Source organism: Petromyzon marinus, chromosome 74 (assembly GCF_048934315.1).
Source record: "Petromyzon marinus isolate PM22_M1 ecotype Great Lakes invasive population chromosome 74, UKy_Petmar_22M1.pri1.0, whole genome shotgun sequence".
Lineage (NCBI taxonomy): Eukaryota > Metazoa > Chordata > Hyperoartia > Petromyzontiformes > Petromyzontidae > Petromyzon > Petromyzon marinus.
This window is the reverse complement of record NC_133740.1, coordinates 6,818,685-6,836,725: the sequence shown is the minus strand read 5'-3', so window position 1 is coordinate 6,836,725 and position 18,041 is coordinate 6,818,685. Positions and strand designations below refer to the sequence as shown.

Below are 18,041 nucleotides of genomic sequence, written 5' to 3'. Positions count from 1 at the left end.
TGATTGTGTAAATGATGATGGTGATGATTGTGTAAATGATGGTGATGATTGTGTAAATGATGATAATGATTGTGTAAATGATGATGATGTTGATGAATGTGTAAATGATGATGATGGTGATGAATGTGTAAATGATCATGATGATTGTGTAAATGATGATGATGGTGATGATTGTGATGATGATTGTGTAAATGATGATTGTGTAAATGATGATGATGATTGTCTAAATGATGATGATGATTGTGTAAATGATTATTATGCTGATTGTGTAAATGATGATGAGTGTGCAAATGATGATGATGATTGTGTAAATGATGATGATGTTTGTGTAAATGATGATGATGATGAGTGTGTAAATGATGATGATTGTGTAAATGATGATGATGATTGTGTAAATGATGATGAGTGTGTAAATGATGATGATGATTGTGTAAATGATGATGATGAGTGTGTAAATGATGATGATTGTGTAAATGATGATGATTGTGTAAATGATGATGATGAGTGTGTAAATGATGATGATGAGTGTGTAAATGATGATTGTGTAAATGATGATGATGAGTGTGTAAATGATGATGATGAGTGTGTAAATGAGGATTGTGTAAATGATGATGATTGTGTAAATGATGATGACGACACGAACACCTACACATGACCCGGGGAAGGGGGGCGGGGCTGCCACCCCCCAAATCCCTCGTCCCCTCCACTTCCCTCATTCGACATCGCGTGCCCCCCCACTCCCTCCACCCCCCCCAAAGCCCCCCAATCCCCGCGGGGGTCGAGATGGTAGTGGGGGTGGTGGTGGGGGCGGGGTCAGAAGGTGGCCTCCTGGGCGGCAAGGTGGGGCCGTGGGAGGTGCGAGGGAGGGGGGAGGGAGGGAGGGGGGAGGGAGGGAGGGGGGAGGGAGGGAGGGAGGGAGAAGGGAGGGAGGGAGAGGGGTGGGAGGGAGGGAGGGGGGTGGGAGGGAGACCCCTCGATGGAGGGGGGGGTAACGAGGGGGGAGAGTAGCGAGGGGGAGGGGATAACGAGGGGGGGTGGTAGCGTGGGAGGGGGGAGTAGCGAGGGAGGGGGTAACGAGGGGGGGTAGCGAGGGGGGGGGGTCACGAGGGGACCCCAGGGAGCTGTCAAAGGGAAGAGGGAAAGCCCTGGACGGAGATTCGGGGAGAGACGCAGCAGGGCAGACGCAGCAGCCGTGGGCGATGGAGTTGTGAGCTCAAAGGAGGTTCAGCTGCTGCTGCTGCTGCTACTACTGGCAACCATCTCCTCCTCCCTCCTCCTCCTCGTCGTCTACACCACCACCACCACCAGCATCACCACCTCATCAACATCATCATCACCGTGGTGACGTCCACCACGCAACGCGTCCTCCACTTCTCGACAGAGTCTCCCTGCCTGTCTCCTGTCAACTTCCACCACCACCACCATCACCTCCTCCTACTGCTGCTGCTGCTGGTTCGCTCGTGTTCAACATCGCGCACCACGCGAGCGGAGAGACCGCGACCATCACCCCCATCATCATCCCCCTCATCACCCCCATCATCACCCCCATCATCAGCGGAGTCGAGCGGTCGGAAGAGACGAGTTGATAAAACCTGGAGCCGTGCGAGCGGGAGGTCACTTCAGCAGCAGCGTGCAGCTACGTGGAGTGTCTGCAGAGAGAGAGAGAGATAGTGTGTGTGATAGACAGAGTGTGTGTGAGTGTGTGTGTGAGTGAGTGTGTGAGTGTGTGTGTGAGATACAGAGAGATAGAGAGTGTGTGAGTGTGTGTGTGAGATACAGAGAGATAGAGTGTGTGTGTGATAGACAGAGAGTGTGTGAGTGTGATAGTCAGAGTGTGTGAGTGTGTGTGTGATTGTGTGTGTGAGATACAGAGAGAAATAGAGAGTGAGAGAGAGAGAGAGGAGCCAGGCAATAGCCGCTCCTCGACGCGCTGGGATGCTCGTCACCATGAACCCACGTCGCCCTCATCTCGCTCACCTCGTCCTGCTGACGACGATGTGGCTGCTACTACACAGCCGTCTCACACGCGCAGGTGAGGTCCGACGCATCACCCACCCCCCCCCCCCCTTTTCCACACCACCACCTCGCCGCTCACCGGATTCTCACCAATTCCTAAACTCTCAGCTCGCTGAAAATCGACGATCCGAGGCGTGGTGGCTGTGAGATGTTGACTACCTCACCTGGTACACAGGAGGTCTGTGTCTGTCTCTCTCATCATCATCATCACGGTGGCTAGGAGATGTTAACTACCTCGCCTGGTACACAGGAGATCGTGGGTTCGATCCCGACCCTGACGATGCCTGCTGCTGCTGTATATTTAGAGTCTGTGTCTCTCTCTCATCATCATCACGGTGGCTAGGAGATGTTAACTACCTCGCCTGGTACACAGGAGGTCTGTGTCTCTCTCTCTCATCATCATCATCACGGTGGCCAGGAGATGTTAACTACCTCGCCTGGTATACAGGAGGTCGTGGGTTCGATCCCGACCCTGACGATGCCTGCTGCTGTAAATTTGGAGTCTGCGTCTCTCTCTCATCATCACGGTGGCTAGGAGATGTTAACTACCTCGCCTGGTCTACAGGAGGTCGTGGGTTCCATCCCGACCCTGACGATGCCTGCTGTTGCTGCTGTAGATTTGGAGTCTGCGTCTCTCTCTCTCTCATCATCATCACGGTGGCTAGGCGATGTTAACTACCTCGCCTGGTATACAGGAGGCCGTGGGTTCCATCCCGACCCTGACGATGCCTGCTTCTGCTGTATATTTCGAGTCTGTGTGTGTGTCTCTCTCTCTCTCATCATCATCACGGTGGCTAGGAAATGTTAACTACCTCGCCGGGTACACAGGAGGTCGTGGGTTCCATCCCGACCCTGACGATACCTGCTGCTGCTGCTGTATATTTGGAGTCTGTGTCTCTCTCATCATCATCACGGTGGCTAGGAAATGTTAACTACCTCGCCTGGTCTACAGGAGGTCGTGGGTTCCATCGCGACACTGACGATGCCTGATGCTGCTGCTGCTGTAGATTTGGAGTCTGCGTCTCTCTCTCTCTCATCATCATCATCACGGTGGCTAGGAGATGTTAACTACCTCGCCTGGTCTACAGGAGGTCGTGGGTTCCATCCCGACCCTGACGATGCCTGATGCTGCTGTAGATTTGGAGTCTGCGCCTCTCTCTCCGTGGCCACGTGTTTTTTTTTCCTCCACACGTATGAGAGAGCATTTAGCTGCCACTATCAATCACCCCCGCGATTATGACGACGATGATGATGACGACGATGATGATGACGACGATGATGACGACAATGATGACGATGATGATGACGATGACGACAATGATGACGATGATGATGGGGCCACTTCGTTGAGCTTGCTATCATTTGTGATGTCCTGGGGTCGCATTCTGAAAAAAAGATCAGCACAACCTCCATGGGTGTCTGTGGGTCTCTATGAGTATGGGTCTCTATGAGTATTGGTCTCTATGGGTCTCTATGAGTATGGATCTCTGTGGGTCTCCATGAGTATGGGTGTCTGTGGGTCTCTATGAGTATGAGTGTCTCTGGGTCTTTATGAGTATGGGTCTCTGTGGGTCTCTATGGGTCTCTATGGGTCTCTGTGGGTCTATGAGTATGGGGTATGGGTCTCTGTGGGTCTATGAGTATGGGTGTCTGTGGGTCTCCATGAGTATGGGTGTCTGTGGGTCTCTATGAGTATGAGTGTCTCTGGGTCTTTATGAGTATGGGTCTCTGTGGGTCTCTATGGGTCTCTATGGGTCTCTGTGGGTCTATAAGTATGGGGTATGGGTCTCTGTGGGTCTATGAGTATGGGTGTCTGTGGGTCTCCATGAGTATGGGTGTCTGTGGGTCTCTATGAGTATGGGTCTCTGTGGGTCTCTATGAGTGTGGGTCTCTGTGGGTCTCTATGAGTATGAGTCTCTGTTGGTCTCTGTGGGTCTATAGGTCTTGATGAGCATGGCTGAGGAGGCAGGAGAACGATTATCTGAACCGTGCCTGGACCTCCCCTAGTTCGACTCAGCCTCAAATGAGTTACCTGGTGCGGTGCGTGGCAGTAAACGTCGTCACTGGGGGAGACAAAGGCGGCCGGGCGTGGTTGCTGGCCACCCACCCCCTGCCGGTAGCCTTCATAGGGCGCTGCTGCTGCTACTCGCTAACAGCACTTGCCCCGACAGTCTGTTCGAGGCTACACGGGGGAACTTTTTCGTTGTACTAAAGTTGGCACAGTTCGGAGCCAAGCTGGTGAAGCATCTGCTAGTCGCGTATCACAAAGTTGGCATTGTCACGTGACCTGCACCTAGCCTGGCATACTACTAAACCCATGGCACCTGGGACTGTCACGTGACCTGCACCTAGCCTGGCACACCACTAAACCCAGGGCACCTGGGTCTGTCACGTGACCTGCACCTAGCCTGGCACACCACTCAACCCATGGCACCTGGGACTGTCACGTGACCTGCACCTAGCCTGGCACAGCAGTCAACCCATGGCACCTGGGTCTGTCACGTGACCTGCACCTAGCTTGGCACAGCAGTCAACCCATGGCACCTGGGACTGTGACGTGACCTGCACCTAGCCTGGCACACCACTCAACCCATGCCACCTGGGTCTGTCACGTGACCTGCACCTAGCCTGGCACACCACTCAACCCATGGCACCTGGGACTGTCACGTGACCTGCACCTAGCCTGGCACACCACTCAACCCGTGCCACCTGGGTCTGTCACGTGACCTGCACCTAGCCTTGCACACCACTCAACCCATGGCACCTGGGTCTGTCACGTGACCTGCACCTAGCCTGGCACACCACTCAACCCATGCCACCTGGGTCTGTCACGTGACCTGCACCTAGCCTGGGACACCACTCAACCCATGGCACCTGGGACTGTCACGTGACCTGCACCTAGCCTGGCACACCACTCAACCCATGGCACCTGGGTCTGTCACGTGACCTGCACCTAGCCTGGCACACCACTCAACCCATGCCACCTGGGTCTGTCACGTGACCTGCACCTAGCCTGGGACACCACTCAACCCATGGCACCTGGGTCTGTCACGTGACCTGCACCTAGCTTGGCACAGCAGTCAACCCATGGCACCTGGGTCTGTCACGTGACCTGCACCTAGCCTGGCACAGCAGTCAACCCATGGCACCTGGGTCTGTCACGTGACCTGCACCTAGCTTGGCACAGCAGTCAACCCATGGCACCTGGGACTGTGACGTGACCTGCACCTAGCCTGGCACACCACTCAACCCATGGCACCTGGGTCTGTCACGTGACCTGCACCTAGCCTGGCACACCACTCAACCCATGGCACCTGGGTCTGTCCCGTGACCTGCACCTAGCCTGGCACACCACTAAACCCATGGCACCTGGGTCTGTCACGTGACCTGCACCTAGCTTGGCACAGCAGTCAACCCATGGCACCTGGGACTGTGACGTGACCTGCACCTAGCCTGGCACACCACTCAACCCATGGCACCTGGGACTGTCACGTGACCTGCACCTAGCCTGGCACACCACTAAACCCATGGCACCTGGGACTGTCACGTGACCTGCACCTAGCCTGGCACACCACTCAACCCATGGCACCTGGGTCTGTCACGTGACCGGCACCTAGCCTGGCACACCACTCAACCCATGGCACCTGGGTCTGTCACGTGACCTGCACCTAGCCTGGCACACCCCATAGAGCGGCTCCTAGTGGAGGCCTCTAGTGGTGGCCCATGGAGCCAGCAAAGGGGCTCGCGAGCTATTGCAGGGCTGCGCCTTTACCTAGAGGGGACGTGTGTGTATCTCTGTGTGTTTGTGTGTGTGTGTCTGTGTGTGTGTGTGTCTGTGTGTGTGTCTGTGTGTGTATCTGTGTGTGTCTGTGTGTGTGTCTGTGTGTGTGTATCTGTGTGTGTGTCTGTGTGTGTGTCTGTGTGTGTGTGTCTGCGCGTGTGTGTGTCTGTGTGTGTCTGCGCGCGTGTGTGTGTCTGTGTGTGTGTGTCTGCGTGTGTAGTGAGGAGCAGTAGTGTAGTGGGTAGCGCTACGCTGCGCTATGAACCCAGCGATCCGAGTTCGATCCCCGCTCACGGCCAACGCCGGTGACGATTCTCTGAATCGGTTCTGGGCCTCCCCTAGGCCGACTCAGCCTCAAATGAGTACCTGGTGTAGCGGTGTAGCGTAGTGAACATCGCTAGTACTGGGGATACAAAGGCGGCCGGGCGCCCCTCGTGTGTCACAGTACCGGTAGCCTTCATAGGCGCTGCTGCACTTGCCCCTACAGCCTGTTAGAGGCTACACGGGGGACCTTTGTCTCTGTGTGTCAGTGCCCGTTCCACGTGTCATGTGACCATGCACCTCGTGAGAAAAGTGGGGTAAGCCCCCCCTCGCCCCCCCCCCTTCGCCCACCCCCTCGCACACGAGGAGGTGGGTGGCCAGCACCACACCCGGCCGCCTTTGTCTCCCCAGTGGCGATGTTTACTGCGCTACACCGCTACACCGGGTACCCATTTGAGGCTCAGGCCCAGGACCAGTTCTGATAATCGTCACTGGCGGTGTTGGCCGTGAGCGGGAATCGAACTCGGGTCGCCGGGTTCGTAGCGTTACCCACTACACTCTCTCATCATCATCATCATCACGGTGGCTGAGATGTTGACTACCTCGCCTGGTACACAGGAGGTCTGTGTCTCTCATCATCATCACGGTGGCTAGGAGATGTTGACTACCTCGCCTGGTACACAGGAGGTCTGTGTCTCTCTCTCATCATCATCATCACTGTGGCTGTGAGATGTTGACTACCTCGCCGGTACACAGGAGGTCTGTGTCTCTCTCTCATCATCATCACGGTGGCTATGAGATGTTGACTACCTCGCCCGGTATACAGGAGGTCTGTGTCTCTCTCTCATCATCATCACGGTGGCTAGGAGATGTTGACTACCTCGCCTGGTATACAGGAGGTCTGTGTCTCTCTCTCATCATCATCATCACGCTGTCTATGAGATGTTGACTACCTCGCCTGGTCCACAGGAGGTCTGTGTCTCTCTCTCATCATCATCACCACGCTGTCTATGAGATGTTGACTACCTCGCCTGGTCCACAGGAGGTCTGTGTCTCTCTCTCATCATCATCACGGTGGCTAGGAGATGTTGACTACCTCGCCTGGTACACAGGAGGTCTGTGTCTCTCTCTCTCATCATCATCACTGTGGCTGTGAGATGTTGACTACCTCGCCTGGTACACAGGAGGTCTGTGTCTCTCTCTCATCATCATCATCACTGTGGCTGTGAGATGTTGACTACCTCGCCTGGTACACAGGAGGTCTGTGTCTCTCTCTCATCATCATCATCATCACGGTGGCTATGAGATGTTGACTACCTCACCCGGTATACAGGAGGTCTGTGTCTCTCTCTCATCATCATTACGGTGGCTATGAGATGTTGACTACCTCGCCCGGTACACAGGAGGTCTGTGTCTCTCTCATCATCATCATCACGGTGGCTATGAGATGTTGACTACCTCGCCTGGTACACAGGTGGTCTGTGTGGCTCTCTCATCATCATCACGGTGGCTATGAGATGTTGACTACCTCGCCTGGTCTACAGGAGGTCTGTGTCTCTCTCTCATCATCATCATCACGGTGGCTAGGAGATGTTGACTACCTCGCCTGGTACACAGGAAGTCTGTGTCTCTCTCTCATCATCATCATCATCACGGTGGCTATGAGATGTTGACTACCTCGCCTCGCTTACAGGAGGTCTGTGTCTCTCTCTCTCATCATCATCACGCTGGCTATGAGATGTTAACTACCTCGCCGGGTATACAGGAGGTCGTGGGTTCGATCCCGACTCTGACGACGCCTGCTGCAGCTGCTGTAGATTTCGAGTTTGCGGAGTCTCTGTAAATTCGAGGTGCTCCGAATTTTTCATGACGATGACGACGATCGGCCACTCTGTTGAGCCGCTGTCATTTGCGATGGTCCAGGGGGTCGCTTCTGAAAAAAGAAAAGCGACAGATCAGTGGGGCCCTTACCTGGTAAGATAGAAATTTAGTTTTTGTATTGGTCTCTGTGAGTATGGGTCTCTGTGGGTCTCTATGAGTAGGGGTCTCTGTAGGTCTCTATGAGTAGGGGTCTCTGTAGGTCTCTATGAGTATGGGTCTATGTGGGTCTCTGTGAGTATGGGTCTCTGTGGGTCTCTGTGAGTATGGGTCTCTGTGGGTGTCTATGAGTATGGGTCTCTGTGGGTCTCTGTGAGTATGGGTCTATGTGGGTCTCTATGGGTCTCTATGAGTATGGGTCTCTGTGGGTCTCTGTGAGTATGGGTCTCTGTGGGTCTCTGTGAGTATGGGTTTCTGTGGGTCTCTGTGAGTGTTGGTCTCTGTGGGTCTCTATGAGTATGGGTCTCTGTGGGTCTCTGTGAGTATGGGTCTCTGTGGGTCTCTGTGAGTATGGGTCTCTGTGGGTCTCTATGAGTATGGGTCTCTGTGGGTCTCTGTGAGTATGGGTCTATGTGGGTCTCTATGGGTCTCTATGAGTATGGGTCTCTGTGGGTCTCTGCGAGTATGGGTCTCTGTGGGTCTCTGTGAGTATGGGTCTCTGTGGGTCTCTATGGGTCTCTATGAGTCTCTGTGGGTCTCTATGAGTCTCTGTGGGTCTCTATGAGTATGGGTCTCTGTGGGTCTCTATGAGTATGGGTCTCTGTGGATCTCTCTGAGTATGGGTCTATGTGGGTCTCTATGGGTCTCTATGAGTCTCTGTGGGTCTCTATGAGTCTCTGTGGGTCTCTATGAGTCATTTAAATGCATCCATTAACCACCCCCCACCCCCACTTCGCTCAGGAGGAGCTCACAAGTGACGCCATCGAATCTGCGCCTCTGTTTAAGGGACGAGGCAGTAGGAGGAACTTATCCGCTAATGTGGCCGTGGCCTGATGAAGCCGGTTGTAATTGCTGGCGAAATATCACGGCACTCAGCTTGTAACTGCTGTGGCTTGGTTCTCCAACACACAACCGGTGGAGTGCTGAACCAGTAACGAATTGGCCACATTCTGTAGTGTATAGTGTAGTGTATAGTGTAGTGTATAGTGTAGTGTGTAGTGTATAGTGTAGTGTGTAGTGTATAGTGTAGTGTTTAGTAGTGTAGTGTATTGTAGTGTATAGTGTAGTATATAGTAGTGTAGTGTATAGTGTAGTGTATAGTGGAGTGTGTAGTGTAGTGTGTAGTGTATAGTGTAGTGTGTAGTGTATAGTGTAGTTTATAGTAGTGTAGTGTATAGTGTAGTGTATAGTGTAGTGTATAGTGTAGTGTATAGTAGTGTATAGTGTGTAGTGTATAGTGTAGTGTGTAGTGTATAGTGTAGTGTTTAGTAGTGTAGTGTATTGTAGTGTATAGTGTAGTATATAGTAGTGTAGTGTATAGTGTAATGTATTATAGTGTGTAGTGTAGTGTTTTGTAGTGTATAGTGTAGTGTATAGTATTGTAGTGTATAGTGTAGTGTATAGTAGTGTAGTGTATAGTGTAGTGTATAGTAGTGTATAGTGTAGTGTATAGTAGTGCAGTGTATAGTGTAGTGTATTGTAGTGTGTAGTGTATTGTAGTGTGTAGTGTAGTGTATTGTAGTGTGTAGTGTATAGTGTAGTGTATAGCAGTGTAGTGTATAGTGTAGTGTATTGTAGTGTATAGTAGTGTATAGTAGTGTATAGTGTAGTGTATTGTAATGTGTAGTGTAGTGTATTGTAGTGTGTAGTGTATAATGTAGTGTATTGTAGTCTATAGTGTAGTGTATAGTAGTGGTGTATATTGTAGTGTATTGTAGTGTGTAGTGTAGTGTGTAGTGTAGTGCATTGTAGTGTGTAGTGTAGTATATAGTAGTGAAGTGTATAGTGTAATGTATTATAGTGTGTAGTGTAGTGTATTGTAGGGTATAGTGTAGTGTATAGTAGTGTAGTGTATAGTGTAGTGTGTAGTGTAGTGTATAGTAGTGTATAGTGTAGTGTAGTGTGTAGTGTAGTGTATTGTAGTGTGTAGTGTAGTGTATTGTAGTGTGTAGTGTATAGTGTAGTGTATAGCAGTGTAGTGTATAGTGTAGTGTATTGTAGTGTATAGTGTAGTGTAGTGTGTAGTGTATTGTAGTGTGTAGTGTATAATGTAGTGTATTGTAGTCTATAGTGTAGTGTATAGTAGTGGTGTATATTGTAGTGTATTGTAGTGTGTAGTGTAGTGTGTAGTGTATAGTGTAGTGTATAGTAGTGTAGTGTTTAGTGTAGTGTATTGTAGTGTGTAGTGTATAGTAGTGTAGTGTATTGCAGTGTGTAGTGTAGTGTATAGTGTGTAGTGTATAGTGTAGTGTATAGTGTAGTGTGTGTAGTGTATAGTAGTGTATTGTAGTGTGTAGTGTAGTGTATAGTGTAGTGTATAGTAGTATAGTGTAGTGTATAGTGTAGTGTATAGTAGTGTAGTGTATAGTGTATAGTAATATATGTAGTGTATAGTGTATGGTAGTGTAGTGTATAGTGTAGTGTATAGTAGTATAGTGTATAGTGTAGTGTATAGTAGTATAGTGTATAGTGTAGTGTGTAGTAGTGTAGTGTATAGTAGTGTAGTGTATAGTGTAGTGTATAGTGTATTGTAGTGTATAATGTGTAGTGTATAGTGTAGTGTATAGTAGTGTAATGTATTGTAGTCTGTAGTGTATAGTGTAGTGTATAGTGTAGTGTATAGTGGAGTGTTTAGTGTAGTGTATAGTGTGTAGTGTAGTGTGCAGTGTAGTGTGTAGTGTATAGTGTAGTGTGTAGTGTATAGTGTAGTGTATAGTGTAGTGTAGTGTGTATAAGGTAGTGTATAGTGTAGTATATAGTGTAGTGTGCAGTGTAGTGTGTAGTGTATAGTGTAGTGTAGTGTGTATAGTGTATAGTGTAGTGTAGTGTGTAGTGTATAGTGTAGTGTATAGTGGAGTGTGTAGAGTATAGTGTAGTGTGCAGTGTAGTGTGTAGTGTATAGTGTAGTGTGCAGTGTAGTGTGTAGTGTATAGTGTAGTGTAGTGTGTAGAGTATAGCGTAGTGTATAGTGTAGTGTAGTGTGTAGTGTATAGTGTAGTGTATATTGTAGTGTGTAGTGTAGTGTGTAGTGTAGTGTATATTGTAGTGTATAGTGTAGAGTAGTGTGTAGTGTATAGTGTAGTGTATAGTGTAGTGTAGTGTGTAGTGTATAGTGTAGTGTATTGCAGTGTGCAGTGTACACTACAACACGCCTATGCGCACTGGAATTTAATACGCCTATGTGAACTAAGGAATTAATTACCCCGAATGCGAACTATGGAATCCAATACGCCTATGCGCGCTGGAATGTAATGCGCCTATGGTACCTATGGAACGTGCAATCGTAGATGCAGGCAATGTCCCTCCCCCACGTACCAAGACGCAAGGATTCTCGACACATCCCGTTAGCCGCACGCCCTTCTAGACACACCGAGTGGCCATGCGTCCACTCTGCAATGAACCACGCACGACGTCACAAAAAGTCAGACCCCCCCACAAATGACGTCACAAAGCTCTGCCCCACCCCCCTCCCCCGCCGCCGCCGCCCCCCACCCAAAACCACTATTTCCATTTTGAAAATAAAACATGCTTCAAATCGCTTTAAACTGTTGTTGTCATTGTAGTGCGAATTTAATGTGGCGCTGCACTCTGATGTCGTAGGAGAAAACATTTATTAAAAAGGAGTCATCTTCTTTGTTTTTCTTTCGGTAAAGTCACCACGTAGAATGAGAATAACATAATAAAATAACACGATAAAATTCTCACGACGTTTCGGCCACAACACAAATACAATTTTATTTTTTATTGAAGCTCTGTCGTCCCAACAGGTCTGTCCCTTTCACCTGAAGGAGGCCACTTGCGTTGTGGCCGAAACGTCGTGAGAATTTTATTGTTTTATTTTATTATTTTATTAACATTCTACGTGGTGGTGACTTTACCGAAAGAACCAAAGAAGATGAATCCTTGCAGTCACGAAAGTTTTAAATAAAAAGGAGTCGTTGGAAAGCTGAAATTTAGCATAAAATTCAATTGAAAATATTCGACGTCTAACTAAAACTGCAGATGTTCAGAATATTATATTGAAATTATCTCATAGTTATTAAAAGTAACTATGACTATAAAAAAATACTTGAAACCTTGTAGTAGAACGAAGCAAAAATGGAGAGTACAATTATAACAATCACATTCATTTCACAAAATGAAAAGCCATGGTAGAATCATTAAAATCAAAATGTTTAATAACAATTATTCAATAAATTTGCAAAATGTATGCTTCTCCATTCTCCCATGGAGAAGCAAAATGCTCCTTCATGGAATAAATAAAAGCTGACCTTAGTAAAATAAAATAAAAATCAAATAGTTAATATTAGTGTTGTTAAAACAATTCCATTGTTTATATTTATTAAAAGTTGCGCATTTTGATGTGACGTCACATTTCCCAAACCTCCCCTCCCCCCCTCGTCACACATCGTCACAAATGTCTGACCCCCCCCCCACCCCCCCTAGGAGTGTGACGTCATTTATGGATGGCCCCTAATTGTGGCAAATCGCTAACCTTAAACAACACCCAGCCGTTCGCTCACTCATATTGGCCCCGCCCACGATTACTGACCACGCCCACGATTACTGACCCCGCCCACGATTACTGACCCCGCCCACAATTACTGACCCCGCCCACACTCCCCCACCGCCTGCCACCCTCCCCACTTCCACAACCCCCCGTGCCAGAAGGAAGGGGCGGGGCCCAAATAGGAAAGGCGCAGAGCCGACAGGAAGAGGCGGGGCCTAATCCGGAAGGAGCGGGGCCTAAGTCAAAGAGGGGGTGGGGGGGGCATAGAGAGGAATAAGCGGTGCCTACCAAGGTTAAACGTCCCAGTTGAATTCGGCCAATGGACGCAGAAGAGAATCAGACGCATGCAAGCAGCATCGGTGGTGGCAGCATCAGCGGTGGCAGCATCGGCGGGGGCGCGCGGCAGCTTGGCGTGCGTGGCCCTGGAAGGGAAACGTGCATAGTTTACGACGTTTCGGGGATGGACCATGTGTTTCGCGACACATGCCCATTGGCTGCTGTAGATATTTGTTTCGTTACGAGGCCAGGGCAGTGCTGTATTGTCACTTTCTTTGTCGGTGGCTTTTTTTTTCATCTACTTGCACCACCGCAAACGGGGTCGCGGATTGTTGCGGGCGATAATCTCAACTCCCGTGGTCACGTCATCATGGCCCGTGTGTGGATTGTCATAGCCCGTGTGTGGATTGTCATAGCCCGTGTGTGGAGTCTCATAGCCCGTGTGTGGATTGTCATAGCCCGTGTGTGGATTCTCATAGCCCGTGTGTGGATTGTCATAGCCTTTGTGTGGATTCTCATAGCCCGTGTGTGGATTCTCATAGCCCGTGTGTGGATTGTCATAGCCCGTGTGTGGATTCTTATAGCCCGTGTGTGGATTGTCATAGCCCGTGAGTGGATTCACATAGCCCGTGTGTGGATTCACATAGCCCGTGTGTGGATTCTCATAGCCCGTGTGTGGATTGTCATAGCCCGTGAGTGGATTGTCACAACCCGTGAGTGGAGTCCCACAGCCCATGACACTCCACTCACAGCCCGTGAGTGGAGTCTCACAGCCCGTGAGTGGAGTCTCACAACCTGTGAGTGGAGTCCCACAGCCCATGAGACTCCACTCACAGCCCGTGAGTGGAGTCTCACAGCCCGTGAGTGGAGTCTCACAACCCGTGAGTGGAGGCTCACAGCCCGTGAGTGGAGTCTCACAGCCCGTGAGTGGAGTCTCACAACCCGTGAGTGGAGTCTCACAGCCCGTGAGTGGAGTCTCACAGCCCGTGAGTGGAGTCTCACAACCCGTGAGTGGAGTCTCACGGCGCGTGAGTGGAGTCTCACAACCCGTGAGTGGAGTCTCACAACCCGTGAGTGGAGTCTCACGGCCCGTGAGTGGAGTCTCACAGCCCGTGAGTGGAGCCTCACAGCCCGTGAGTGGAGTCCCATAGCCCGTGAGTGGAGTCTCATAGCCCGTGAGTGGAGTCCCACAGCCCATGAGACTCCACTCACAGCCCGTGAGTGGAGTCTCACGACCCGTGAGTGGAGTCTCACAGGCCGTGAGTGGAGTCTCATAGCCCGTGAGACTCCACTCACAACCCGTGAGTGGAGTCTCACAACCCGTGAGTGGAGTCTCACAGCCCGTGAGTGGAGTCTCACAACCCGTGAGTAGAGTCCCATGGGCCGCACTCCGCGATGCACGCACAGGAGCTGCCAGGCATTCCGGAACGCAGCCGGAAATTCTCTGCCACACCTCCCCCCCCACCCACCACCTCCCCCCCCACCCACCACCACCTCCCCCCCCACCCACCACCACCTCCCCCCCCACCCACCACCACCTCCCCCCCCACCCACCACCACCCCCCCACCACCTCCCCCCCCACCCACCACCCCCCTCCATCCCACCCCCCCACCTCTCTCCACCCCCCACTCCCGCTAGCCGCTCTGGGGGGTGTGAGAGAGAGAGGGAGGGAGGGAGGGGTGGGTGGGTCACGGGCGCGCGGCTACCGTGTGCACGCGCCGAGGGGCGGGGCTGACGGCGGGGGTGTGGGGGGGGCACGTGCCACGGGGCGGGGCCGGGTTGAGGGAGTTGGAGGGAGGAGTGGGGGAGGGGGCGAGGCACGCGCCGAGGGGCGGGGCCTGTGGGGAAGAGCGCGAGACTGGGGGGGTGGAGGGGCGGGGCCTGTGGGGAAGAGCGCGAGACTGGGGGGTGGAGGGGCGGGGCCTGTGGGGAAGTGTGCGGGAGGGGCGGGGCTATGGGTGTGGAGGGGCGGGGCTGTGGGGAAGAGTCCGAGACTTGGGGGTGGAGGGGCGGGGCTGTGGGGAAGTGTGCGGGAGGGGCGGGGCTGTGGGTGTGGAGGGGCGGGGCTGTGGGGAAGTGTGCGGGAGGGGCGGGGCTGTGGGCATGGAGGGGGGTGGGGTTGAGGGGCGGGGCCGTGGGCGTGGTGCCTCCCCACTCGGGCTGAACGATTAATCGATTAGAAATGGAAACCGCAATCTGAATCAATGCGATTAGCAAATCACAAAAAGGCTGCGATTTTTTTTTGCGATTTGAAAAGTCTTATAACTTTCCTATTGGAATTGTTATTTTTTGGTATTATTATAACTTTATTTAGTTAACTTAACAATTGTTCTATGTTTGATTGTTCCATTTCAATTAAAACTTTTTTTTAAATAAATACACGTTGGAAGAAATTAATATCATTAAAGTTCACATCCTTGCGTTATAATTTATAGAGCAGTTCATATTTTGATGGTGTCACGTGGTACTGCTCCATCACGCGTTTGAAATCTATTACACAGAGAATATTGAATTTAATCGCAAATAAAATCGCAATCTCTGTCAGAAAAAAACCTTACACGGTGAATATTGAATTTAATCGCAAATCAAATCCGTTGTACCCCTTCCCCGTGTCCCCGTCTCCCCCGTGTCCCCGTGTCCCCCTGTCCCCCGGTAACCCCTCACCCTGTCCCCGTCTCCCCCGTGTCCCCCTATCCCCGATAACCCCTCACACTGTCCCCGGTAACCCCTCACACTGTCCCCGTCTCCCCGTGTCCCCCTATCCCCGATAGCCCCTCACACTGTCCCCGGTAACCCCTCACACTGTCCCCGGTAACCCCTCACACTGTCCCCGGTAACCCCTCACACTGTCCCCGGTAACCCCTCACACTGTCCCCGGTAACCCCTCACACTGTCCCCGGTAACCCCTCACACTGTCCCCGTCTCCCCCGTGTCCCCCTATCCCCGATAACCCCTCACACTGTCCCCGGTAACCCCTCACACTGTCCCCGGTAACCCCTCACACTGTCCCCGGTAACCCCTCACCCTGTCCCCGGTAACCCCTCACACTGTCCCCGGTAACCCCTCACACTGTCCCCGGTAACCCCTCACACTGTCCCCGGTAACCCCTCACACTGTCCCCGGTAACCCCTCACACTGTCCCCGGTAACCCCTCACACTGTCCCCGGTAACCCCTCACACTGTCCCCGGTAACCCCTCACACTGTCCCCGGTAACCCCTCACACTGTCCCCGGTAACCCCTCACACTGTCCCCGGTAACCCCTCACACTGTCCCCGGTAACCCCTCACACTGTCCCCGGTAACCCCTCACACTGTCCCCGGTAACCCCTCACACTGTCCCCGGTAACCCCTCACACTGTCCCCGGTAACCCCTCACACTGTCCCCGGTAACCCCTCACACTGTCCCCGGTAACCCCTCACACTGTCCCCGGTAACCCCTCACACTGTCCCCGGTAACCCCTCACACTGTCCCCGGTAACCCCTCACACTGTCCCCGGTAACCCCTCACACTGTCCCCGGTAACCCCTCACACTGTCCCCGGTAACCCCTCACACTGTCCCCGGTAACCCCTCACACTGTCCCCGGTAACCCCTCACACTGTCCCCGGTAACCCCTCACACTGTCCCCGGTAACCCCTCACACTGTCCCCGGTAACCCCTCACACTGTCCCCGGTAACCCCTCACACTGTCCCCGGTAACCCCTCACACTGTCCCCGGTAACCCCTCACACTGTCCCCGGTAACCCCTCACACTGTCCCCGGTAACCCCTCACACTGTCCCCGGTAACCCCTCACACTGTCCCCGGTAACCCCTCACACTGTCCCCGGTAACCCCTCACACTGTCCCCGGTAACCCCTCACACTGTCCCCGATAACCCCTCACACTGTCCCCGGTAACCCCTCACACTGTCCCCGGTAACCCCTCACACTGTCCCCGGTAACCCCTCACACTGTCCCCGGTAACCCCTCACACTGTCCCCGGTAACCCCTCACACTGTCCCCGGTAACCCCTCACACTGTCCCCGGTAACCCCTCACACTGTCCCCGGTAACCCCTCACACTGTCCCCGGTAACCCCTCACACTGTCCCCGGTAACCCCTCACACTGTCCCCGTCTCCCCCGTGTCCCCCTATCCCCGGTAACCCCTCACACTGTCCCCGGTAACCCCTCACACTGTCCCCGTCTCCCCCGTGTCCCCCTATCCCCGGTAACCCCTCACACTGTCCCCGGTAACCCCTCACACTGTCCCCCGCGTGTCCCCGTGACTGATGCGGCCCGCGAACTTCCTGAGGGGGCTTGGAGTGGGGTGAGTGGGGTGGTGAGTGGGGTGAGGTGATGAGGGGTGAGTGGGGTGAGTGGGGTGGTGAGTGAGGTGAGTGGGGTGAGGGTGTAATGGTGAGGGGGTGAGTGGTGAGTGGGATGAGTGGGGTGAGTGAGTGAGTGAGGTGATGAGGGGTGAGTGGAGTGAGGTGATGAGGGGTGAGTGGGGTGAGTGGGGTGAGTGAGTGAGTGGGTGAGGGTGTGATCATGAGGGGTGAGGGGGTGAGTGGGTGAGTGGGGTGAGGGTGTAATGGTGAGTGGGTGAGTGGGGTGAGGGTGTATTGGTGAGTGGGTGAGTGGGGTGAGGGTGTAATGGTGAGTGGGGTGAGGGGTGAGGGTGTGATCATGAGGGGTGAGTGGGGTGAGGTGATGAGGGGTGAGTGGGGTGAGGGGTGAGGGTGTAATGGTGAGTGGGTGGTATTTGTTTGTGTGGAGCCGAGGCACTGCGAGAGGTGGGGTTTGAGAGAACGCTAAATGACCCATTGGGAGGAAGAGCTCACAAAGACAAAGCTCCCCCGTGTAACCTCAACAGACTGTAGGGGCAAGTGCTGTGAGTAGCGAGTAGCAGCAGCAGCGTCTGTGAACAGCAGCGTCTGTGAAGGCTACCGGCACTGTGGCACACGAGGGGGTGGGTGGCCAGCACCACGCCCGGCCGCCTTTGTATCCCCAGTGGCGATGTTCACTACGCTACACCGCTACACCAGGTTTACTCATTTGAGGCTGAGTCTACCTAGGGGAGGTCTAGGACCGGCTCAGAGAATCGTCACAGGTGGTGTTGTTGGTGGCCGTGAGTGGGAGTTGAACTCGGGTAACCGGGTTCAGAGCGCAGCTGAGCGCTAC

At 52.7% G+C, this 18,041-nt stretch overlaps 1 protein-coding gene across 6 annotated transcripts in view; it reads left to right on the top strand.

Moving 5' to 3' along the window:
- The first annotated feature begins 1,128 nt into the window (after positions 1-1,128).
- The window catches only part of LOC116958203 (uncharacterized), a 241,818-nt gene continuing 224,905 nt past the window's right edge, over positions 1,129-18,041 (top strand). For all 6 annotated transcript variants that reach the window (XM_076056030.1, XM_076056029.1, XM_076056028.1 and 3 more), the window contains exon 1: positions 1,129-2,032. In XM_076056030.1, the coding sequence (XP_075912145.1) occupies positions 1,936-2,032 (97 nt within the window). In that variant the 5' untranslated portion in view covers positions 1,129-1,935. The remainder of the gene's footprint in view (positions 2,033-18,041) is intronic.